The 26,865-nt window shown below is 42.3% G+C and overlaps 3 protein-coding genes across 3 annotated transcripts in view; 1 reads left to right on the forward strand and 2 right to left on the reverse strand.

The window, feature by feature from the left end:
- Positions 1 to 5,214, reverse strand: part of bicc1a (BicC family RNA binding protein 1a) — a 52,727-nt gene extending 47,513 nt beyond the window's left edge. The window contains exon 1 of the mRNA XM_079730865.1: positions 4,796 to 5,214. Coding sequence (XP_079586991.1) covers positions 4,796 to 5,003 — 208 coding nt within the window. The 5' untranslated portion in view covers positions 5,004 to 5,214. The remainder of the gene's footprint in view (positions 1 to 4,795) is intronic.
- A 1,847-nt stretch (positions 5,215 to 7,061) lies between these two features.
- Positions 7,062 to 9,713, reverse strand: LOC307071792 (ubiquitin-conjugating enzyme E2 D4-like). Its single transcript, XM_079730872.1, has 7 exons — positions 9,542 to 9,713; positions 8,969 to 9,032; positions 8,729 to 8,760; positions 8,405 to 8,482; positions 8,198 to 8,303; positions 7,838 to 7,931; positions 7,062 to 7,566 (listed from the first exon to the last, which is right to left on the reverse strand). The coding sequence occupies exons 1-7, from the start codon at positions 9,563 to 9,565 to the stop codon at positions 7,521 to 7,523; spliced, it is 444 nt and encodes a 147-aa protein (XP_079586998.1). The 5' UTR covers positions 9,566 to 9,713; the 3' UTR covers positions 7,062 to 7,520.
- Positions 9,714 to 12,793: 3,080 nt separating this feature from the next.
- The window catches only part of rgs7a (regulator of G protein signaling 7a), a gene marked incomplete at its 5' end in the record, with an annotated part of 47,636 nt that continues 33,564 nt past the window's right edge, over positions 12,794 to 26,865 (forward strand). The window contains one exon of the mRNA XM_079730871.1: positions 12,794 to 12,871. Coding sequence (XP_079586997.1) covers positions 12,794 to 12,871 — 78 coding nt within the window. The remainder of the gene's footprint in view (positions 12,872 to 26,865) is intronic.

The following is a 26,865-nucleotide window of genomic DNA, read 5'->3' on the forward strand; positions in this document are numbered from 1 at the left end:
GAAAGAGGGTGAGGGCCTGCAGCACATTCCCCACACGACATTCACTTCCTGTCTAAAGGCCCGACTCAGCACCGGGGAGGAAGAGGAGGCACGGCAGCACATGTGGCCCATTTCAACTGGGGAATGGGGGAATTTCTTCTTTTATACATATTTTTGTATCTACTTTGCATCTATTTTACCTAGGTATTGCCGTCTGTGGGCCACTGTTTAATTATTCTTCATCAATTAGAGTACCATCTCATTGTATTTAAATTATTCATTTGTGAAGAAGAAGCCAAAAATAGAGCTTTTCTGACTCATGACAACATAACACATTAAGAAGTTATTAATAGATCACAAAAGATTTGGTTTTGTACAGAATAGTACCTAATAAAATGAAATAGTACCCAATACATGTCACGTTCACGTTACATGCATGACGTGTATTAGGCACCGGCATTACCGCATGCCGTTTTTAACGAGTAGTTAACATTTTTAGTTTAGCAAATGTTGCTTTCCATTGTGTAAAGCTTGAGTTTAAATGGACTAGTCCTCACTCTCTGTAAATACATCAAGAGATTACAAAGCTGCAGCAGACCCACCAGAGCATCCTCAATTGGCCACTGTGAAGTTTAATACTGCAAAACATCCACTATTCCAGACTGCTTTTTCTGTGACAGGAGCAAAGTCAAGGAACTTGCCACTTGATAATTCAAAACTTTAATGCAGCCTTCACCTTCACTTTTAAAAGAGTTACCAAACCCTGGTTAATTCAGCAACACACTTTTTCTCAACTCCAGTTTTTTGTAACTGGGGTAGTCCTAATGTGTTTTATTGTGACTTGTACTCAGTTTTACCTGTTTCACCTTGTGCTTTATTCTACCCTTCTGTACTCAGTAGTCTCTGTGTACCTCTGTATTAGTCTGTTATATCACAAAAGCCATTCTAGGGACGGGTGTTGCAAATTAGCATAGGCTATAAACACTATATACTTGCATCGGACAGCTGTTCTCAGTTTGTCTATGTACACTGTATCTGTCCCTCAAATAATCAATAATCAAATAAACCAGAAATAAATAATAATCATCGGTCAGACGCATACAACCTTCCTATCCAACCTGAACAATATTGAATTCTGAACGTAATGTAATATATAACCTCTGTGTTTTTATCTGTTAATGGTCCTGAACTAACCAGTAATAGAGTGTGGTTCATTAGAGCAGAAAAATCAATCAAATCAATTAGTTGGCCTTGATTTAACCATTTGGAGACATGTTGTGAGAACACACACACACACACACATACACACACACACACATCCCCTTTGAACATCTCAACTCACTCTCAACAGACAGGGTACATGCATCGATGCACAACGCAAACAATTGGGACAATAGGTGAAATGTTAATGTTTTCCCACCCTGGCCTGGTTCTTTCACTGGTCTCTGCTCCCATTAGACACCTTCCCCAAGCGCTCGCTCCCTACCAAGGTCTCTAGGTTGTAGAATTAAAGAATTCAGTCTGCCATTGCCAACGGTATGGAACCACACACACACACACACACACACACACACACACACACACACACACACACACACACACACACACACACACACCATTTTCCCGCTCTATTCCACCCAAGCAAGCCCTCCAAGAACATTGGGAAAATCAAAACAAAAGCTACTGTCAGTGGTAGTGTCAGGCCTTAAGAGAAGTTAATCACGGCATCATTGACCAGCTAAATGTCTTCATGTTCGTGGTTATCCATTGACTTGTCATTTGTGTCTACAGAGAGCTTCATTTGCCAGGTATTTTTTGTGGATAATATCCAAAATGTTGTGTATTTATGTCTGGATAATATGATTTCACATCTTTCATAACATAAAATATAAGGCCCATCTTGACTTGGATATTTTTGTGGCCACGGAAACCACCCATGTATCTTTGATGAACCCTTTTACAGAAAACTTGCAGAGGAAGCTAATGCAGAGATAATCTCATAGACACAACACAACGTTCAACCAAAAACAACACTTCCCGTTAATCAATTTCATCAATGTTTTTACTGGGTGACCTGGGTTTAAAGATGAATTTCTTTCAAAGTTAGACAAACAAAAAACAACAGAATCAGATCGTGAAGGGAAAAACTTAATGTCAAATAGTTGTCTAATCTAATCAAAACATATCCTGCGTGGAGGACACCATGTTAATGTACCTACTACGCAGAGTTCAGATAGGGAACTTAAAAGCAGGCTTGTTAAGTGAGTACACGGTAAAACAACATAGCGAGGTACATGTAGACAACACATTGCTGTAATTGTGAGGTGAGTCGTCCTAAACTCCCCTCGACATCACGTCTGCATTGAGAAAGCTTCCAAGAACGGTAGGGATTCCAAACAAACACATCCTGAGAGATACCGCAAAGGGCATAGATCAAAAGTGAAATCTGGTTCACATTTCCGATTATTCGATCTCTTGGCCAAAATGTATAGTACTAGCAAGACGAAGGCTGTACACTAAATGGCTTCAACTTCTGTTGATGGCACCACTGCATGGACACGTCAAAAGATGAATCTATCTCCCTAACCCTAAGCAAGATGTTGAAACTTCTGTCAACCTGACAAATATGTCAAATAGAAAAACTTGTTTAGCAAAAAGAAATCGGTCTCACACACACACACACACACACACACACACACACACACACACACACACACACACACACACACACACACACACACACACACACACACACACACACACACACACACACACACACACACACACACACACACACACACACACACACACACACACAGGCTCAGGGTACGCATGTCCAGGACTTGGGTTTAGGGACGGCCTTTGGTTAACTTGTTTTCCTGGAAGAGACAACGATGACATGGAGCATTGAGGAATGCAGTGAGGAGAAGCAGCAGCGGGCCACCAACCAGTATATACAGTCATCGGACAGCCGGGATAGAAGCGGAAGAAGGCTACTATGTCAAAGACATGTAAAAAGTAGGAATTCTGCAGGGATCTCACAATATAATTTAACAATGACTTTTGAGTGCCGATATATGTATTTCGGATTATTTGAATAAAATCACCCCGTAAATACTGTCATGAGCGATATTTTTCAGTGCAATTTGATCTCTTATGTGGCCAAGGTATTGGTTTGAAGTTGGAGTTTTGGACAAATTCCTTTTTAGTACCCTCTGTAAGACGGTACCGTTCATTTTCATTTTTATCTTAACACTAAGATAACAGTAAGGATTCTGGATTAATCTTTTATACAAATGTAGTATTTATTGTTTGTGAACCTGACGTTTCAAGTATTACATAACCGAAGAATCGCGATGCTAGCATTAATTTCTTTCCTCCATTCCTATAAAAGTAAGGAAAGCTTGTACCTTGGAAACTATACTCTAAATGCACCCATAGCAAATGTAACAAGAGACTCTACATCGCTAATGTCTTCCACAACCGTACCCTGGGCTAAGGAGGATGACTAACTCACTACTAAAAGGGATGTTTGATGTTTATAGAGCACACGACACACAAAAAATGTTTGTGCGCATTACATTTCTTTAAAACCTTGAGTGGAAAACACTGGTCACTAACGATAGCTTAATGGACTTGTAGAAATCAACTGGACATATTTTCACTAATCTCATTAAATAATTGCGTCAAAATGTACTATCCAGGCCATGTTTATTGGGAAGTTCTGAGATTTGATATCTTTGTTTTTGTTATTTCATCATCATCCTCATCATCATACTGTTCCATTCCAGCACCCCCCCCCCCACCCACCCACCCACAGCTGATTATGAGGTACTGTCTTCTGTTAATAAGTTAATAAGGTATCCTAGCGTCCACTTACACAACACAAGAATCTAAAGCTTGTGTTTTGTTGAAATCAACCACAATGTTTTGAACTTTTTAAAAGGCATCTCTCACTGGAGACACATGGCCAGTCTAACTAATTGCTTTCACTGTGTTTAAGAGAGGGCAATTGTTGAGATTTTGATATGGTTTCATTTGCTACCTTTAGGAAACCATACAGTGACAGCCTTTGGATGGAGCAGGTCAAGGCAGACAGTACAATGGCTAGGGTTAATGAAGCTAGTAGATCAATGACAATATTTAATTTAGTGAGTGAAACGTATAGGTTGGACTTGGACAAAACACTAGCATGAACAATTCTGTCCTTTAGGCCTATTACTTCATTTTCATCACTTCATCACTTTCATCAAACATTCACCCCAGGATTTTTGTCTATAACTAGGACATATAAGGATAGTTCTATAATTGCAAGACTCAACTTTTGCTTTGACGTGATCTTTTCACCAATTTGTCTTAAATTCAACGGCAGTTTACAAATAAAGACATTTGGTTTTATTTGGTCAGCAGTGAAGGAAGGGACGCAGCTGCCTGTATTGATGTTTTTAAAATTGGGGGTCTTTTTTTAAATCTCATTCTGCAACGCATCAACATTAGCGACTTATTTTGGTCGAATGGCGATACTACCGCTATGAGCAGAACAGTACAAAGTGCACACAGGAGGACGCTCACTCACTACATGCGCTTTAGACTCCATAAATGCATACAAAATCACATACACTTGGACACTACATTGCAGAGACTGACGTACCACAGCAACGACTTGGTTATGGTTAAACAACTGCAAGTTCAATATCTTGGCCCTTAAGAAATATATTAATCCCTTAATTAAAAAATAATCAATAATTTAGGTTAAGTGTTTTTTTTCCAATAATCTCTAAGAAGTAGAAGTGCGGCAGTTTATTATATATTTTACCTAACAACATGATCTCCAGTTTCTTGCGGTCCACTCTGAAGCGCTCCTCAGTCCACTCGGGGTCTGGCGGTGGGTGCGGGGCGTGCAGGTCGTCCTCGGACCCCGGCGGGGGCGAGTCTGTGCTGCGCTCGCTGTTGGAGCCCTGGTCCGACTGCTGCTGCTGCTGCTGCTGCAAGTATCCGCTTAGAGTGTCGCACTGGGCAGCCATGGCGCTGCACAGCAACGTTTCCAGTGGCCACTGCGTTTTAAATCTCGGTTGAGCAAAGCACGAAGGTAAACCGTGTTTCTGCGTTGTGGATTTTTTGAGTAACGCCGTTACTTCGACGTGTTGCTCATCGCAGCGGATCGAGAGCTTTCCTAAGAGACTGGTTTACTTCAGAAAGTCCTTATATTCAGTCTCCAGAATGATCACTTCAGACGGGTCCATCTACTGAGGTTGTGAGCTCGGAGCTTCAGAGCGAGCCTACCAACCAACTTCTCCAGAAAGTTTCACGTGTCATCTTGGGGGGAAAAAATACGGCTCCTCCCAAAAAGAAGCTTTTCTGGGTATACCTCCCCCTTTTGTCTCAGACTAAATTTTGTCCAGTGAAAAGTTTGTTCTATGAAGTTCGATTAGATTTCCATTGAGGTATAGTTCCCTGCTTCGGCCTCTAAGGTATAGACTGCTACACCCTATCGCTTCACCGAGGAACACAATGATGGTAGAAGGGGGAAATTATGGGACACACTAGGGAAATTACACGAAAAATGAAAAAATTCAAATCGAAAGTGATCGGTCTGTTATCGTCACATCCAAGCCCAAGTTGAGGATGAGGATGAACTGCTTGCCTCTTAAATCTGGCAGGACATGTCATTGGATGACTGAGGGTAATTGCCAATTAGTAGATGCATATTTGTGTTGGTTTATTCAAAAGTGCATTGGCTGGAGGCAATACAGCCTGAATATAATCATAGCTTTTAAGCAGACTGCTTTCAAATATTTGAGTGAAAGCCATATCCCTATATGACATTTCCCACAAGATATTCAAAGAACAGGGAGCCAAATGGTATTGATTGGTTTGCTATGAGTGAAATGAGATGCAGTATAATAGTCTATTTTAATCTAGGGAACAGTTCGGAAAATTACTGTGCCGAATACCTGCAAACACCATTTATTCAACGTCCTGTACGCATATTGGAATACTACTTTACTGAAATAAAAGACCAAAGAAAATACCTTCACTATAACCCAATGCCATGGACATTGTATTCTTATGTGTGCAGATGTTTGTGCAGAACCCACTAATCTAAAGTTTAATGCAGGAACTGATTCTTGTTTTAGGTCTAGGCCGACAAGCAGAAAGGGAGAATGTGTATCAGGCTGATCCAAATTGTTTTTATATAAAATATTGTATATTCGCCCTTAAGGATAGTAGATGTGTATAAAATTGTGCAACATTGTTCTATTTTACATATAAATCGAATATGTTGCTATCCGTTGTACAACTACAAGGAAAATACACTACCCAGCTTACACATTCTATGCCCACAGCTAAAAGGTAATGGATCACCCATTGGCAGATAAGTCATTCAAAAATAAAAGGTTATAAAAACGTCTGACTCTAAATAGATAAATAGAATAGAATAGAATAGAATATTGAATTGGTAATATATTGCAAATGGTATACACTACCATCTAGTGGTCACTTGAACATACTACAAGTAAGACTATTAATCAGTCCCTCCAGAAAAATGCGGCGTTTTTTTTATGATTGTTGCGGCCAAAAATCCTTGATTATGCGGCACGTTTTCTTAAAAAATGCGATGAATATGCGGCATATTTATGCAATTTTATGCGATGAAATTGCGGGAACTTGCAAAGATTGCGGAAACTTGCGAAAAACTGGGGGAACTTGCGAAAAACGCAGCTTTTCGATGACGTTCACGTCGCGTAATTACGTCTTTATAACGTTCCCATGGCAACAGGGGGAAATGGCTGCTCTTGTGTGAAGTAAACGCAATATTTTTCAACTTTCTAAAATATGACTTTTTTGCAACGAAAATGCGGCGATTATGAAATCATGCAAGCCCCACATATTTTGCGCGGAAATCGGCAATTTATGCGGTGAAAGTGTGGCATATTTGAAAAAATGCGGCCCCGCATGAATATGCGGGACTGATTAATTGTACGTACGTCCAAGGCACTATTATGAAATATTATGAAACAGAGAAATAGACAATGGTCTGCAAAATAAACAGGGGTGAGGCATTTTTGTTGATAGTAATGTACTTTCCGATATTTCAATCATAGTTTATAGAAATAAAAACATGTACAGTGTATGAAAAGCAAATACACTTAATTTGAATAACAGCATTTCACTTCATTTAACCCTAGCACAAGAAAATAGAAATCAAGTAATGCACATTGGGCTTTAATTTTTAATGCAAAATAATAAAAATAGATTTGTATAGTTTGACACCATACATTATAAGTCTCTGAAAATAAAAACAATATTTTTTGCAGTTTCATCAATAATAATAAGTATTATCATAATAATCATAATAGCAAACAAAGAAAATAATAAAATTCAAGAATAAAACCAGTTATTTCCAGAAAGAGAAAGTGCTTCTAATGAAAACCCCCTTTTTTACAACCAGTGTGGATATTTTGGACATCCATTTTGGAATTTGTCCAGTAAGAAGTGTGTCATAATTCTTTCCATTGATGCTAAGACTTCACAGTAGTTTACACTGCATACTTTTGAGTCCATTCTCTTGCTAATTTGTTGTACCTGGGGAGGAAAAAGAAAAAATATATACAACTTGGTGATCAGCTTACTATTCAAATATACAACCTCTCCTGTACATCACATAAGCTTTAAACAATACATACATGATACTATGAAAAAAGCATGCTATGAAATGGTATTATTTAACGGAACATTTCTCATGTTATCCTGAGAGTTTTTCTGGATCTACTGGTGAAGACCACACATGCATGACCTGGAACAAATAATACCATAGGAATGACTAGATTTCAAAACCATATATGTTCTTACTCACCTAGGTTTGTCTGATTTGTAGATGTGTGCAATGTCTGGGACCAGAGGGTCATCCGGATTGGGGTCGCAGAGCAAAGAGCATATGGACAACAAAACTGTAAGGGGGAAATTGACAAAAAGAACACAATAAGGAACATGTTGGAGTCGTTTTCACTGGATGACACGCCATCGTTTGAGTTATTAATTATTTACACATAACCAATTGACAAATTGATTTATTAGTGATGTATCTTGATATTAGGGAAAAGATACGACTTGGTCTTTTGATGACCAAGTGAGTTGATCTAGGTACCAAAACATCAAAAAATATATATCATTTCAAATGGATCCCTAATAAATACAAAACAAAAACCATTGTTACCTTTTGATACGGTTAGCGCAGGTGACCACTGAGACCTTAAAATGTCCAGACATATGCTGCCGTTGCTGTTGATATTCGGGTGGTAGATCTTTGTTGTGAAGGCAATCTGAGGAGAGAATGACGTACCGACGACACCATGATAGGAGATTAGGTTTGCAATTCTCTAGAGCTTGCAAAACAGATCTGTTTGATTGAGACCAATCTCACCTTTGGTGGTTTAAAGGGATAGTCCGTGGGGAAGTGGATAGTCAGGAAGAACACACCTCCTTGATACGGACTGTCCGACTGAAAGATAAAAGTGCAAAGTTTAACCATCCACGCAGGTCGCCCAACTGAGATTTAAAAATAGGATGTCTTTCGCAAAACAATGCAGAGACAAACAGAATGAATTTCAATAACATAAGAAAAAGGGCACTGGAAATCCTTGAGTATGAAAGTGTGTGGAAAGACTCCTCCCCTGCCTATACAGGATGGGGGCTTTGGGTTGACATACAAAACTATTGTCTAAATGCTCTAGAAGCATAGCCTCACCGGTCCCATGATTGTGGCTTGCCAATGAAACACTGCAAAGAGAAAGCACAAGAAGCAGCGATTATATTTTACTTTCTAGAGTACAAATGGAACCCTACATGACCATTGACGTGTCCCTCATCTGACAGAGGACCAGGCTGTAATATATATGTAACAAAAACCCAATGAGTTGGTTACCCTTTGTGTCAACGGTAGTTTGTTTAAATGAGTGCTAAATTCACAGGGACTACAGTAACTTACAGTCCTCTCCTACTGGTCCTGCAGAGCACTGTGCGGGGGGATCCCTCTGCAGATCTTTTAGCTCCTGGTATAAGACCAACACACACAAACACATTTGACAGTCATTGGGTTATTAACCATGTATGTTAGCTTAACGTTACCCAGGATGCTACCGCTACCGCCAAACAGAGGAAATGCCCTTCGTTGAACATCCCATCAACAATTCATGAACCGTACAGCATTGAGAGCTATCCTTGTGATATTAAATACCAAAATGACAAAGGATCGACCAAAATAAGTCAACATAAGTAAAATGTTGGCTGTGTAGTTTGTTAGCGAGTGCTAACTTAAGTTAACAGATTGAAATGAGACTGAAATGAGACTACCCCGGGAAACAATATATGGGAAATACATGTAAATGGATGCATGTATAAATAGGAAACCCTAAAGCAGAATCCAAAGTGCGTGGTTGTGTGCTGTGTCTGGGTTGAGCCCGGTTTCATTATCAAACCAAGCTAAAGAAGCCGGCTAACAATGTTGCGCTTTAGTCTTCTGCCGTTCAGGGCTAGCTTCATAAATACGAGAAGTACTCACCTTCTGTATTCTTTTCAAAGCCATTTCGGATCCCTCAAAGCTGTGGTGTTGAATGTTGGAGCTGTCAGTCAGCGGCTGGCCGACTTGGAGGTGGTGTTGAGTGGAGTTTATAGTATTTGTTTGAGAAATAGATGTCTTTTGTTTCCACTTTTGTTCTGCGCTGAAGCATCGCCTAATGCATTCTGGGAACTGGTGTTTTTTTGGAGGCTCAGCGTTTAAAGGGCTACAGGAGCTCACTACAGGCAGTACAGTCCACTAGATGGCTCTATAGTTCTTGACCGGTTATTAGTAGTTTTAAAGGTTTGAAGGAGTTTGTACCCTCATGCCAAACTTGGTGACTCCAGGCTGTTAAAAAACCCAACCCTCGTAACCGCAATATACCCACCTATCATATGCGTTATTACCTACATCTAATATGGGGCACATTTGTTATGGTATTTTTTGTTTCAGTTTCCATTGTTCAAGGGAAAATAAAAAACACAGGCATTGCACATTTTGAATAGGCCTAGGTTTGCCTTGTTTTTATTGTTTTATTAACCCTTATCTTTTAATGTTTATTGCATTATAACTGGGCTCTGTAAATGTTTTGTTGAATGCATCTACAGGCGCTTCAATTCAAAACAAAATATATTGGAGACAATAATAGACCTGCATTCCGAAACCTCTCCCATCCTGGTTATTACTAATAGTCTATTTAAACAGTTTTGCTTCCTATAGGCTAGGGTTAGGGTTTTCCTGCCCTTTAGGGGGAAGGTGGGTAATTTAATGTGGCCTGTGAAGCCCTTTGAGACTGTAAGTGTGATTAAATCGACTTGACTAATTAGTATTCTAATCGTATCCAATTTAAGCCTATCAAATGTCAGAAATTATTTTGCTTTGTCTGAGGAATGGCCAAAAAATAACGTTTTGTTAAATTGATATAACAGAGAAATCCAAATAAACATTTAACTATTTACAAGGGGAAAAAAAGATAATAAATGAAAAGATTCTAATCAATGGATTTTCAGTTTCTTGACTCATTGATGGACCAATCCTTTGGAAATGAACATCCGATTGTTGTTTCAGGATCACAATTGGTATGTATCTGGGAATGCTGATAAAGCAAATTACTTCAGTGACCTAACAGATCCCTCCATGGTTGAACATGACAGGCTCTGACTGACATATCTGCCTTAAGGAAATGTAAAAACGAAGGGCCTTCTTAAGCATTGCCATCATAATCTTCAGGATTAAATGAAGGTACATATGTGGTGTGTAAACCCTTGAAGCTGCACGATGAATACAGGAGAGTCCACGTCCTCTGAAGCCCCGCATATCAACAATTACTTATGGATGATGGATGGAAGCCTCAGTAGCCTTAATGTGAGGATAGTATTACAGTATGCTGTACGTCACCCAATGTCGATATAATGTCATTGTGCTTTGTGCTAGATCATGCCTACTGTAGGAGTTTCACTTGATTATGGTACAGCTATTATAAGCATATTAGGCCTACAACATCAAACAGTAACCCTCTTGTCTTCTTCAGATGAGCTGTTGTCGACCAAATGGAAGCCTATGCCATTTGTTAAAAAGTGTTTAATATTTCCAATAAGGTATAGAAGTAAACAACATATTTTTGAGGAGAGTGAGTACCTATGCCTGATTTGAATTGCCTCTTGGAAGAGGTCACACTTATGTTTGTTATAATAACACACCTGAGATTGTCAATGTTAAAATGGTATCTTCTGATCTTGGAAATCACATAACACACCAAAAGAAAACCCATCGCCCATACGAAGCAGCTACTCCGATATCAGAAGTAGGCCTAAACAAGTCACTTATAAGCAAATCTGTAACAGACGCCGTTACTGATGTTGTGCATTTGAGTTTTGCAGTTTTAATAAGACACGATGGCCTACGATCAAGTCTCCCTGGATTCTTGATCGTCCCGGTGGGACACGGCAATGCAAGGCTGCCTGTCACAGTATGCACACGAGACGAGAACCAAACGACCGTGGTGTATTTTCGTCTCGTCGTCGACGTCTCAGAATTGGTTGTAGCTCCTTTACACGCGATTGGCTGCCGATCGATGCTCGTTCCCGCCGTAGGTTCCCGCGCCCGTGCTGCCTGTTCGCATCATTTGGAGAGGGAGGGAAAAAGCATCGCCAACCTTAGGTCTACATCGAATGCCTGCTGCCACATCCCCGTGCCAATGAATTATCATTGCATTCCTATGTCTGCTAGTGGACACACTGAACGAAAGCCATAGGCTACCGGTTCTGAAAGCGACCAGGAGTCCTTCCACGGGGCTGCACGTTTTTTTTTCCAGGTAAACCATCTATTAGCGATGCTTCGCTATTGTCTATCTGCATGCAATCCGTAGGTTCTGAAAAAACGACAGCGGGACTAACAACAAGTGCGGTCGTTTTGCTGGGACGTGCACACTGGCGTGGAAATTACAGCACCGATTGTGCACGGAATCTTATGTTTAGAAAAGATAGGTGAGATGACTTGGCTGTCTGCAGGGGGCGAGCTATGTAGTATGATAAATGTATCATTGGAAAAAATGAACGTGGATGTGGGAAGGTGAATGCAGAATGATAGACCTCCAACGTACGCTAAATATGCGTGGCATTTCCACCACCTCGCACGTTATAAAATTCATGTTAACCGAATGGTTGTTTAAAGCGGTTTTCTTTAGCCCTACCGTCTCTCTTTTACAGAGAACCATTGTTAATGTATTGCAATTTTCAGTGGACCCTCTCCATACCCAGGCCAGTTGTACTGTGCATTCATAATTACAACCGTTTGATGAAACCAGTGTTCGATGTCCCATATTGACATCAAGATTGCTGCAGATAGTTCTATGTCAACAAATAGTTACGACTATATAATTAATGATCATTTATTACTCAACGAACCCTTCACTGCAGTTTGTGCAGTCAAAGATAAAATGTAAAACATTGCTATGAATGAGATTTGACATAGTGCTCGAACTTATCTAATGTAGCCAGTTTTCCATCCCAAAACGTGTCCTTGTCAAGACCTTGTCAAAATGCCCCGATCAGACTACCATACCATACGGGTCGTTTTGGTGCAAATTGCATAGGACCCATTGTATGGCCTTATAAGACAAAGGGCACGTTTCCAGTCAGCCAGGGAAGAGAGGTCACGGTGCGCTGTGATAGTTTGACTGCTCCCTAACGTCTGTTCTGTCTATAACAGGAGCACCAACCTGACATTTACTGTGGCGATTTAGCCCCCTGGATCATGGCACAGACTAACAGCGTCGGGCAGGGGACCAATGGGGTAGCAGATGAGTCGCCCAACATGATTGTGTACAGAAAGGTAAGGACATTAAGTATGCATTGGGCTGTGTGCAGGCTTGTATTTGTGTGTGACTGTGTGTGAGTGAGAGGGAGAGATCGGGTGAGTCTATGTAAAGATCCACAGACCTGCTATCTCTGGGCGGACAGATGTGAATGTATCTATGTATGTATCTGCGCACGTATCAAAATCGATGTTGTGGCATGACCACGACTTTGATTGATGTTCTACATGTGCAAGACTGCTCTGATGTTGACCTGGTTGGTGGAGAAATCAAGTGAATTCCACCATTTTAATGACAATCCAAAGCAATTGTAATGTAGCTACAGTTAAGGCATACACATGGTACAACCACAATTATCCAGGAACACACATACACCAACACAGACATGTACACACATACACACACACACACGCACACACACACGCACACGCACACACACGCACACACACACACACACACACACACACACACACACACACACACACACACACACACACACACACACACACACACACAAACACACACGCACACAAATGCCTTCAAACCCCATTTGACGGTCTAACAATTGCAGGCATATTTCCTGGTTTACATCACAAGGTTGTTCCCCCTGACACATTGGAGTCTAAAGTCTTAACTGGTTGACAATAATGGGAGCAAAGAGGAGCCATGGGCCTTTAAACAACGCTCATTACGGACCTCCAGTGCAGTGCAGTCTTCTACCTTTCATGCCTGTCAGACGGAGACACAGCAACACAGAGAGAGAAAAAGGAACACAAAGAGGCCAATGTGTGTGTATGTGTGGAATATGAATGTGCAAGATGGGGTTGAATGTCTTTTTCTCATCCCCCCCCCCACTGTATCAAACGGTAATGACATAATAGTCAGTGGGGACGCATCCAACACTTGTTTCATTTTTTTGTTTTATTCTCCCTGTTTTTTTGGGTTTACTGGATGTCCAAATTAAATTTGTTGTAATTGTATTTCAAGGCCCCCTGTAGGCGGTCAAACCCAGCCATTTGGGATATGTGCGCCGCTCATTATAATGTGCCTTGCGTCTGGTAGTGCGCCTCTCCTCCGCTGTTTTCACGTTGAATCGTAAATATTTCCACTGGATTACATCAGGTGCCATCCCCAATCCACTGTGACTGATGGTGCCGCTGTGGCACATGAGTGAATCAAGCACAAACACAAGGATGTGCCATGCTGATGTCTCTGTGGAAACCAAGTGGTGGATGTGCTACAAAAAAATGAACAGTAGTGTTGTGATACTGCATTGTGGGTAACGGTATCCACCCCAAAATCAAAGAAGCATCAACTGCAATGCACCAGAGCAGCGCTGGAGTTGCGTCGCTTTATGGGTGATAAGGGTTTGTCATGTGGCATCATCCTAACTACCCCTCCCCGTCCCAGACACGCCTAGGAAGGGATTGTTTTCCTCGTCTTGTTTGGTTGATCTCTCCTGGTGCTTCGTCGACTCCGTTGTACCCCCGCGGTTTCTATTTATCGTCGTGCGTGAGCGAACTCTTCTGCTCCGTCTGTGCAGCATCTGTACAACATGAGCAGCGCTCGCCTGGCGTGGGAGTCCTGTCCTTTGGTGGGAACCGCGGCGCGTGGTAAACAATATTGCGTATCCCCGTTTTTTTTTTTAATTTTGAACAACAATATGGGTGGAAAATTGTTGGTTTATGAATGTGACAAGCGGGTTGCTGACGATAGGTGGGTAGGAAGGTTTGCAAAGCAGGACAGATATCAAGAACATAACGGTGGGTGGGTTCAGCTGAGTGAGTGGGTTATTTGAGGATGCGTTTTAGCCTGGATATAGCAGGGAAGCTAGGAGGTCTTTGTGTACCCGAGAGCACTGTTGTGGATGAGGAGCCTTTGAAGCCATTTGGTAGCCACACTTTTGTTAAGAACTTAAGATCGATTCTATGTCTTGATCGAAATTATCTCTTGCCTTTAATCTTGGCGTGTAAGTCTTCGGTAATGATTTGTAAACAAATAAATAGACAAAAACATGGAAATAGTCTGACCCAGTTTCTCTCCACACTTTGCAGCTTTTACTCTTAGAAGGCCTTTACAGTAAATCCATTCATGATGAAAGGTACAAGTGAAGATGTACACAGTATGGTGACCCAACAGTATTATAAACAAAAACAAAAAGCATTCCAAGTCAATACATTGATTGGCTAATGGACCATTGACTTCACAATTTCGGGATTTTCAGCAGCTTGATTTCTGCAAACAATCGTTTTCAAACTCATTCAGACCCCCCCTTCTTGCATATTGACCACCCAGATGCCTCAGCCGGGCTCCATGGATTGACCCAGATACACTTCAGAAGGAAAGTGCACGGCACATTTACTGAGAGGGGAAAAGAGTTTCCCTCAAGTGGCTTTAACCGAAATTGGAAAGCGCTGTGAATCCTGTAGGACTCTGCCAGTGCAGACCGCTGGCCCAGATGCCTTTCAGAGGGAGAGGGCTTGGCCAAAACGCATCCAACTCATAGTTTTATTTGGGACGGCGCTCTCAGATGAGACCATGAATTCGCAAGGAAATACAAAGAGTTTATCCCCTCTGAATAAAAGCATGACGCAAATACATGTATTATATGATATAAGATAAAGTTTGGATTTATTTGATTTAGCATGTGGTACCACTATGAAGGCTTTCACGATATGCTGATAATATAGGCCTAGGCGCTTTTAGCCGGTGGGATATAGTGCATAACAGTTTAATAGTGCCTCCGTAGGGAACATAGATGTGTTCAACTTCACACTTATGATTCCCTCCCCCTTCCCGTTTCTTGGAAGCTGTCATTTGTGTCTAATGAAAACGGAAGGAGGGCCGAGGTGTTGACCTGATTGCTGTGGAGATGCATGGCGAGATGTGTGTTCCCAATTAAAACGAGCACAGTAGCATAACAGCGCGCGCCCGCGAATCAGCGCGCTCACGGGCCTTATAGTGGAAACAATCGTTATTCGGGTATGATACATATTGATGAACGTGCAGAGATGCGTAAACACACACATCAACACGCACACACACCCTTCTTTGAACATCAGATATATGGATGATGTTGATTGCTAAATAATACATAATACTTGTAATCATGCCATAACGTTAACAGATACAAGCTTGCTATAATTGTGTATTTCAAAACCAGTGAGCTTCTCAATTGTTTTGTATCATAAACTACGACAACCCTGTAGCATCACAACATGCTATATGTGATTGCCCTTTCAATCCTGCTCACGTGTGCAGTGTATTAATAATATTGTAGTATTTGCGTAAATGCCCCCGTGCATGTGTGTGTGTGTGTGTGTGTTTTCAGTTGCACGCACATGTGTATGTAGGGCGACGGTGCAAAGAGAGTATTGAATTTTTCATGCAGTCCAAAAACAGCCCTGGTTAAGCTCATATACTCGCATGAGCAGAGAACATCTTCCCTTCCCTCTAGCCAGTGTGGACCAGTAAACCAGCACCAGTGTGTGTGTGTGTGTGTGTGTGTGTGTGTGTGTGTGTGTGTGTGTGTTTGTGTGTGTGTGTGTGTTTGTGCGTGCGTGCGTGCGTGCGTATGTGCGTGTGTGTGTTTGTGTGTGTTTGTGTGAGAGAGAGATAGAGAGTGAGGGAGAGAAAGGATACGAGAGAGTGAGTGATAACCAGAATGAGGGACAGAAACAGAGCTTGTGTTCATATGTGTGTGTTTCACTAAGGAATTCAATTTTGGGTAATAAAACCGAAAAGCAAGTAACCCAGAACCCCAGGTGTAGTAAATTGGCAGCCACACGACACACAACTTGTCACTCTGCTCTTACATTTTTAACACCATTTGCCCACCTGCCTTCTTTTTACTCAGATTGTTTTCAAATTGCTCTCACCAGGTGACATTTCACACCTAATTTGAAACCAGCATAAAAAAAATCGAGACTAAAAGAAAACAGGAATGCCAATCAAAGCAATTGACTTTCAGCCTGGCATATTTCAAATCCTGATCTGCAACACCTTAGAACACCTTGAATATTTATCACATATGAATACCATTTTAGAAGGCATTGTTGGTATTATTGTCATTTCTTTCGCTGCAATATACTATCTGGCAATTTGTAAACTAGCTTCATCTTATTAACTAACAGGCCCCCAGCTACCTTTGTTATGAGATATTTTTGTGATATACTGTTTGTGGTAGGTTTAGCATGGATGCAGGATACTTTCCATCTTGCAATTGGGAAACAAGCTCAGTCTCCTAATATGTTTGTTTTTTTCCCTGTGTCTTTCCCCAACTGTTTTCCACGGAAGAGCACGGGCCAAATTTGTAATGCTATTGCCATTTTTTTCCATCAATGATGGAAAAGCGGTTTTGCATTCAGTCCTGCACACGGATGTCAATACAGAGCGCTTCTATGGTAATTGGACTCTGATGGAAAGTAGTGAGACGACTATGCTGGTGACACCCAAGGGTGGGGGTCGTTACTCCGTTCGGCCTTGTGGAAAGTCAGCACTTTGTGCCTACACTCTAATATTTTTCGGTAATAGGGCCTACGTCATATATTAGCCATGCAAGAATTCAAAAACGATATCCTGTATTCTCTATAAAAAAGAACTAAGGCAACTTCAGTGCCCACACAAGTGGAAAATTGCCCTTTTCTCAGCTTGGCATATACTGTACATAAACACATTACATACAAGAGACATTAAGGAAATGGCAAAACACGAAAGATATAGAAATTAAACAACATGTATACAAAAACCTATACTTGTTTACATGTTATAATGTATGATATTCATAATATTCTAATGAATAGTTGAAGGTATATATGTTTGTAACATTTGTGTCTGTTTACTCTGGGATGGTGGTAAACTACCTCTCGTCACCTGAGAGGTAGGGATACTGCTCTGCACACATGGCATCATTCCCCATTTACATGTGACTCACTAATGAAAACACAGAGAAGGGTGAACCTGTTATGGCGCAAGCTATTGATCTCCTGATTGATTAAGTGCTTGTGTGAAAGGCTGTCATTTTCCAGGCAGACGCATTATACTTTCCGCTCGGCTCATGCAGATACGTGCAATTACACCGTAGTCGATTTTTGAATACACCACCGAGCTAATGTTTTAGTTTTATCACCGTGTGGTTTGAATCCCCTGTGATGCGGTTTTCACCAGGAAACGTGAATAGAGTCCTGGGGATTTTACTGGGCTGCAAAGGAGACTCTCTCCAGAGCCTCCTTTGCGCAGGGCTTTGTTGCGCATCTAAAATGTACGCCGCTGTCATCCAGCTAGCAATGCATTTACAGTCTGTTTTCGGTGCTCCAGGATGTCTGTGTGCGTGTGTGGGCTTGTATGTATGTGTGCGTGTCTGCGTGGTTGTGTGCGTGTATGTGTTCATGTGCGTTTATGTGTGTGTGTGTGTGTTTGTATGTGGAATGTACCCATGAATACATTTTCAGCCTTTCTCGGTGAAGAGCCAAAAATTCAAGGGTTCTTGGTAGTGCTTGTCATCCTGAATGTGCTATGTGCAATCAAGATATCAGAGAGAGAGATGGAGCATAAGAAGTGGAAAAAGAGATGGATAGAGAGACAACTCCAGAGAGATGAGGCAGCAGGGGGGGAGGGGTGCGGGTCTATAATTACCAGATCAGAGAGAGATCTTTGGGGATGAGGTGAGCCACTTTAGGTGTCTGCTCGTCAGTGGGGCAGTCTCATCCCTGTGTATGAAAACATGCTTGCTACTTTTAAGATTTTTTTGGCACTATGGGGATTAGGGGGGAGCGTGGGTTTCTCTATTGAACGGGAATTTGGCGTTTTATTCTTTTTTTCTCTGAAGACTCATCTTTTCTCCTTGTGCTGAGGTACTGACGTCAGTGCTGCATATTGCATACCAATCAGGCCGATTCATGTTAATAGCATGCACAGAAGGCATTTCTTTTGCATTTCATATTGACCTGTTAACATAATCTACCCGGGTCAGTATCAAGTCGTAGATCTTCTGCAACTCTTTGTTTGGGATTGTGTTTGCTACTGTTGCAATGTAGGTTTCATAAAAAAAACTGAAAAAATACACATCTGTTGATAATACCCTAGCAGTAATTGTGCATGACAGAAAATATGTTTGCAGGACCTGGTCAAATTTATTTAAATATTATTCCTACTTTCTGAGAACGATATTGTCTTTTTTTGGGAACCGTTTGGGAACATACTGCTTTGATAATATGATCCGCACAGTAGACTTCAATAGAAATGGACATGACATTTTACGTAATATAAACATTAGTGTATACATTTTGATCGTATTTGCCACAGCACAGAACAGTACCCAGTCCCTGATGATACAGAACTATAGCTGCTAGTTTTAAGAGCCAGCCATTCCAAAACCGAAAGTCAACATCTTCGGGAGAATAAATATATACAAGATTACTGTGCTAGATTTTTTAAGTGCGCCAAAAAACATCTACTGCATGTGGTGAAGAAAAAACAACAAAAAAACATCCCAGACTAATAATTGATCAACAAAACAACAAGAGACACTTCTGGCTCTTAAACACGAGCAAAACGACAAAGCAGGCTCTGTTTCACTCCTAGTTTTCTGTGTGCGTGTATGTACACGTGTTTGTGTGTGTGTGTGTGTGTGGTACCCGCGGTACAGCTTAGAAGTTCAGTCTCATGTCCTCCAGTATTATATAAGCGGATAGGACGGGCAGGGGGAGAAGGAAAGGCCATAAGGGAGATGGAGGCTGAGTCAGGCAGGCCCCCACTTCAGTCTGGTCATTTAATTACAACTGTGGATCTAATGGGAGATTACTGGATCACCACGGCCGTCACGGCTCCCCGCGCCTCCGCCCGCTGCCTTGGCCTGTTTGATGGTCCTAACGAGGGCCGAGACGCCCGCTTTGGGGAACAATGGGGAGAGAGAGACAGAGAGAGACAGAGAGAGTTAGAGTGAGAGGGAGAGAGAGAGAGACAGACAGACAGAGAGAGAGAGAGAGAGCCAGTGAGAGAGAGTGACAGAGAGACAGAGCGACAGAGACAGAGAGACAGCGAGACAGAGAGAGACAGAGAGAGAGAGAAAGTAGGATTGTGTGAGGATAAATAGGGGAACAGAGAGAGAGAGGATGGGTTTCATCTGCTTCTGCATTCCCCTCACAACCCACAGGGCCTCTGTGCATCACTGTCTCCTGCTTGTTAGTTTCTCTCACTCTCTCTCTCTCAATTCAATTCAATTCAAAAAAGCTTTATTGGCATGAGAAATATACATTTGCATTTCCAAAGCAGGTGAACAATAAAATAAAAAGTGTTATAAAATAAAAAGTAAAAAGGTAAGGTATATATTATAATAATAATAAGTATGAACCGTTAAATGCTAAATATCTATACATATCAAATGTTGATATGTATAGTACTAATACTATAAAAGTACTTTAAAAAGTAAAATGTGCGATATTATAAAAATTACAAAAATTACAGTAGCTCGTATAAACAGATAAGATAAAGATACACTCTAAATACACAGTATTTACATTACGGGGGATTAGTGCAATTATGTGTGTGCAGAGTGAGTCCAGGGGGATGAGACTTTGGGGAGTTTGAGAGAAGTTAGTCCTTCTCTCATCACAACAGGTGATGAATCTTGCTCCTGCGTTCGCACATTGTTGTATTTCTCCCAACAGGTATGGCAGTTTGTGAGCATCTGGAGTGTCTTTGAAGTCCATGCATGCCTTTGTAATCCGTGGGAAGTGTGTATTCCTGATGTCTTCGTATGACTGGCAGGAAGTCAGGAAGTGCAGTTCTGTCTCTAGTTGGTTGTGTGGGCAGTGGGAACACAGTCTGTCTTCTCTTGGGAGCCAGGTCTGTCTGTGGCGTCCCTTCTCGATGGCCAGGCTGTGTTCGCTGAGTCTGTATCTGGTCAAGGATTTCCTCAGTTTTGGGTCGGTCACGGTGGTCAGGTATTCTACCACGGTGTAATCTCTGTTAAGGGACAAATAGCATGCCAATTTACTCTGGTTTTTGGTGGACTCTTTCCAATGTGCCATATACCCTCTCTCTCTCTCTCTCTCTCTCTCTCTCTCTCTCTCTCTCTCTCTCTCTCTCTTTATCTCTCTCTCTCTCTCACTTACTCTCTCTCTCTCTCTCTCTCTCTCTCTCTCTTTGTACAGGTGTGTGTGAAAAAACACTGACAATTGAGAATTCTGCCTTGAATGTTTCAATCAAACTAAACAGGCCCCTTGGTTCACAACTGCTTGGTTCATTCCCTGTAATTGTTTAAAAGCATATGTTATGCTATTAGGTGGGCCTCTGTTGAAGAACATTATTCAATTCATATTTTTCCCTGCGCATGTGTTATTTTTTCTCCTATTGCGATATCCCACTCACCTATTTTACTCCCACTCTCTCGCCCCCTTGGGTTCATCTCTCCCTTTGATATTGTTTGTAGACTCACAGATGCACAATCACTTCTGCTTTCGCTTTATCATCCTTTCTCCCGTCGCTCTTTCTCTCTTACTCTCTCTGACAGGTGCACGTCTACCCTGCACATATTCAAACGCAAGCACAGACATACAAAAACACGCACATGCAAACACATACAGGCACGCAAACACACTTTTTTTTGTAAAAAAAATCCAGACAAATACAAAGAGAGAAACACACGGCACAGATGTATTTTCAAACACACATGCACAAATGCTTTTGTTTTTGAAAACACAACCGACACAAATACACGTGCACAGGTGTACTCACACATACACATACATACACACACAAACACACACACACAACCCCCCCCACACACACACACAACACAGTCTGTTGCTCCCTCTGCAGCTGTTTGATGTACAATACATTGCCATTAAAGTAACCCTGTCTCCCCATCCCTCTCTGATCTCATCCCCCTCTCCTCTCCTCCTCTCCTGCTCTCCTCCTCTCCTTTTCTACGCCTTTCCTCCCCTCTTCATCTCCTCCTCTCATCCTCTCATCCTTGCTTGCATCCCTCTTGTATCGCCCCCTTCGTCTCATTCCTTTAGTAGTTCTTAAGTTTAGTTTAGTGTACTGTTTGCACAGCAGAATATTTACAAAGAGGAAAACAGGCTTCAGTAAAAACTGTGTGTGGGTGAGATTAAAAACATCCCCACTGGGCTCTTACAGGTATCTCACCCATAAACATAGAGAAGTAAGTACTTAAGACGGAGCAAAACAGTGCTTATAACTGATAAATACAAGTGATTGTATTAGAATAATAATAGTGAAGGAATTATAACCACACAAATGAAATTCCATCCTTCCCCTCTCACCTCCCTATTCTCTCATCCTCTCCTCTCTCATCCCCTCTCCTCTCTCATCCCTCTCCTTTGTCTCTTTGAAGTTGTAAGAGTACATGCCACTCCACTAAAAGCTTTTATATTCATAAGCAAACACACACGCGTACACACACACCCACATACACACACCACCACATGTACACACGCACGCACACACACACACACACACACACACACACACACACACACACACACACACACACACACACACACACACACACACACAACCACACAAACGCTATCAGGAATGTATTTAGTGGCTCCCGAAGCCACAGTCATCCCTCCGTCGTTGTGAGATGTTGATTCACTCGTGAGTCACTGCTTTATCGAGAACACTCTAAACAAACAGCCATCAGCCGTGGCGTTCCCGCGTCCAAATTGGCACTGCAACTGTAACCAAGAGTGCCCTGGCCTGATTGTACCCACCACTCTCCCTGGCTCTCTCTTAGCCCCCCTCCCCCAAACCACCCCCCAAGCTGTGATTCTTTCTCGACAGTGTGGAGCTATTCTCTCCTGCTCACACAAACACAAAAAAAAGAAAAAAAACACAGCACCAGCGATAAGCTTTTTTCCATACGCGTGACAGCCCCGGCACAGTTTGACACCGGCGAAACAATAGACGTGAAAGAAATCACATCACTGATTTCCACCCGTGCACCAACGAATGTGCGCTGTGCTCAAGTTGCATCGGGTCGAAACCACCTTCTAGTTGTCCTTCATGACGCTGCTGTTCCGTTCCCTATGGTGACATGCCGGCGGTGGCCTGTCACAGCCACTGCCGCCATTTGACTGGCAACCAGAAGGTTGCTAGTTTGATCCCCGGCTCCGGTGTTGAGGTGTCCCTCAGCAAGACACCTAACCCTAACTGCTCCCGACCAGCTGTTGCCTTGCATGGTTTACAGTGCCTTCAGTGTGTGAATGAGTGTATGAATGGGTGAATGTTAGGCAATAATTGTGAGGCTTTTTGAAGTGCCATTGCTTAGAATGGCGCTATATGAATGCAGTCCACTTACCATTTACAGGTTGTTAAAGCAGTGATTTTAGACTGCTACTCATGAATTGAAGAATCTAAAAGCCAACATTAATTTAGCAAAGCGAAAACAAGAAATCCCAGCATGTCTTCAGCCTAGCTTCACTCAGGCCTCTGACTGGAGGTATCCCTGGGTGATGGTAGCTTTTGGGTATGTGCGGCAGTTAACGGCTGAGTCATGTTCATGGTTGGCGCTAAGTTAATGGCTTGGCAACTTTCCCCATGTTTCCCTTAAAAAATGAAACCTGTCAAACTCTTACAATCCTGTGTGTTTCATTTAATTGGGCTTAGAAATTATGACTTAAGTGATTCTGTGTTCATCCATTTTATTTTAGAAACTTGATATTTCTACAGGAATGTTTACTTTGTAAGGATAATGTCAGATGTTGTAAAGTCAATTATATACACTCACCGAATGAAAAATGGTGTCCAATCCTGCCAATTCATTCAAAAACATTCAACAAGCAAGATGATGGAGCTGTGTTATCTGAGCTTGGAGATCTCTCTTCCTCCTGTTACATACACACAGGCTGCACTACTACTTCCTTCAATATTATAATGGACTCTAGTTACCACCATTCCGGTGCACCCTACACTACACTTTACGTTTTACACTTTGCCCTTATGCCAATGCCAATGTTCACCAGATACGGTACGTGTGCCGTACCAACTCTGGCCCTTGTCTGTCAGGACTCCAGTGTCCACTGGGGGCAGTGTGGCACGTTCTCTGTGCTGAAGCCCTCCGGATCCCACACAGAAACCCCTGCCGTCGTTCCTCAGCATCTGCTCTTATTTTGCCATGGACATGCACTTTGTTGACTTTTGATACATTACTCAATAGGGTTATGTCAAACAACAGATACTGTAGCCATTATAAATGAATATCTGTCCAAATATCCAAATATGTGGAATTCTGCCAGACAGATGCTGAAAGATGCCTACCAGCATATTTGGGTTTGATTTAAGTAAAACCCACACAGGTTTCAAATCACAGTTCATGCAGAAAATAAGGTTTTATGACAGAACCCAAAGACGAGGCCGCGTGTGAATTCAGCTAATCTAGTAAACGTAAATGGTAAATGTATTACATTCACCATGAAGGGAGTCAAATGTAAACTCCCATGGTGGAACACAACTGCCGCGAGCTAGTGATGCGGGCGGTGTACATTGAATCCCGTTCCGGAGTCGCACCGATCCCGGGATCCAGCCGTTCTGTGTCCGTGTCTTCCTCTGGTAATCGTGTCGGCTAAAGAGAGTAAGCCTTCCTGTGGATAATGCAGTCTGTTGGGACACTTCTACTGTTGGGTTTTCTTCGCTCTCCTGTCGCATGCTGTCGCCTTGTCTCCGCAGTGAGATCTACACCACAGCTATGACAACCGCACCAGCACTAGCGTTCCACATAATGGTATTATCACTCTTTGACAGCCTGTCTGACACTCCTCTTGTGCCCGGACACAAAGTCATTAATTTCAGTCGTCCATTAAATGGTTCTAAGTCTCCATGTCTGTCCGTATATGTGCACTTCTATCAACAGTGTTTCTGCATCAACACGTCAGCCAACACATTGTTCAGAATTACTGCTTTTCCATCAAAATACGATCTAAGCACGCCTAGCATACATCAGCGCTCTAAGAGAGGCTTGTGTCGACTTGTGTGACTTGATAGAGACTCTGAGCGCGTAAATCACCATCGCCTGCCACCTTCTCTCTCTGCTGTCCATTTCTCAATGACTAGACAAGGCTAACAAGCTTTTATCACACTATGCGCGGTGGCCCGATTAGCCATCCTGCTCATTAGCATTAATCCACATGATTCTCTGTCTTGCTACGGTTCATGTTTTCTGTTTAACCTGAATTATGGAAGCCTGCGAATCTGGAGCAGAGTGATAAAAAAAACAAAAAAAAAACAGCAAAGGGCTGTGATGAACAACACAGGGGGTTATGGTGTGAAGACTCCCTCCGCTAGTGTTGATTAGAAGTGTGGTCTCACTTCAAGGTTAGACCTGGACTATGTCAGGGACATTTAGAAAATCAGACAATGGGGGGAGAGGGACGGAAACATTCATAGCATTACACAGTATGTCTCAAGTATCCTTACAGCAGCCTAGCCTTGGAATGAATGAAAAGTTATTGAATGTAACACTCTGCTTATTCTGATAATTGCCGAAGGTAAAGCACACTCTTGGCAGAGGCTGATACCTGCTGCCGTCACCTGAGAGAGGCTTTTTGAGTTTGTCACTTCTGAAAGGTTCAGCCCCCGGCTCATCCGTCTTCTTGAAAGCTTTCGCTATTAAGCTGTCATTTACATCAAAATGCCTGCCCTTATCAGTTAAGTGTCTATTCTCACCTGTCGTCTTGAGGTGTGAGTGTGAGTGTGTACGTGTGTGTACCTGTGTACCTGTGTGTGTGTGTGTGTGTGTCTGTGTGTGTGTGTGTGTGTGTTTGTGTGTACCTCTGTGTATGTGTGTGTGTTTGTGTGTGTGTGTGTGTGTGTGTGTGTGTACCTGTGTATGTGTGTGTGTATGTGTGTGTACCTGTGTACCTGTGTGTGTCTGTGTGTGTGTGTGTGTTTGTGTGTACCTCTGTGTGTGTGTGTGTGTGTGTGTGTGTGTGTGTGTGGTGTATGCATGGGTACCTCTTTACATGTGTACCTGTGTGTGTATGTGTACCTGTGTGTGTGAGTTTGTCTGTACCTGTGTGTGTGCATGTCTGTATCAGCGTGGGTGTTTGTATGCATGCGTGTGTATCTGTATGGGATGTATACATGGGTACCTGAATGCATTTGTGCCAGTGTGTGTGTGTACTTGTGTGTGAGTGTGTGTACCTGTGTGTGCATGTTTGTACCTGTGTGTGAGTGCATGTGCGTGTGTGTGTGTGTGTGTGTGTGTGTGTGTGTGTGTGTGGGTACCTGTGTGAGCGTGTGCACGTGCATCCCGTCAGTGTCTCACCTCTGCTCGGGAGACGGGGGAGTCAGAGGAATGTCAGCTGTCTCATTGGTACGCAGGATAGCGCCGCCACACGTGTTCCTGAGATGCCCCCCCCCCCCCCCCCCCCCACACACACACACACACACACACACACACACACGCACACACACACTTGCACACATGCACCCTACGCCCATTTACCCGTGTCTATAATTAGACCTCACCCCTGTTCTCATTTTTATCTGTTTATGTCTGGGATCGTCTGGGAGGTTTTCCGGTGCCTTCCTCGTTCTGCAGCGTCTCGTGAACCTGTTTTCTGTTTGCTCGCTGATAAGAGAACTCGATAAATAAAAACAAACTCCACTCCTAACCACGCCCGCTGTTGTTAGGGACGCGCTGCGTTGGCTGAGATCCTGGAACCACACAGGTGGTCTTTGGTATTGCGATATTCATATTCATATCTGTCATATTGAGTAATTGAAATGAATGGCAGGATTCTGTCCAGAAATATAAATAAAAATAAACATAAAAATCTCGAGCATCAACAGGCTGATGTCAAACACTCCAAAAATCCCCCAAATTTAGGAGACATTCATGAACATCAGTCATTGTTACAATACGGCCTAAAAAGCTGCATATCATCAGCAACCCAATAAGGAGGAAGCACCAGCCCCCGTGTCCTCCTCTGTGGAGCTCCTTCACACAGTGGCCTCTGGGGGCCGGCGCTGAACAATCCTATTA

The sequence above is a fragment of the Pollachius pollachius genome (genome assembly GCF_949987615.1).
Source record: "Pollachius pollachius genome assembly, chromosome: 2".
NCBI classification, from domain to species: Eukaryota; Metazoa; Chordata; class Actinopteri; order Gadiformes; family Gadidae; genus Pollachius; species Pollachius pollachius.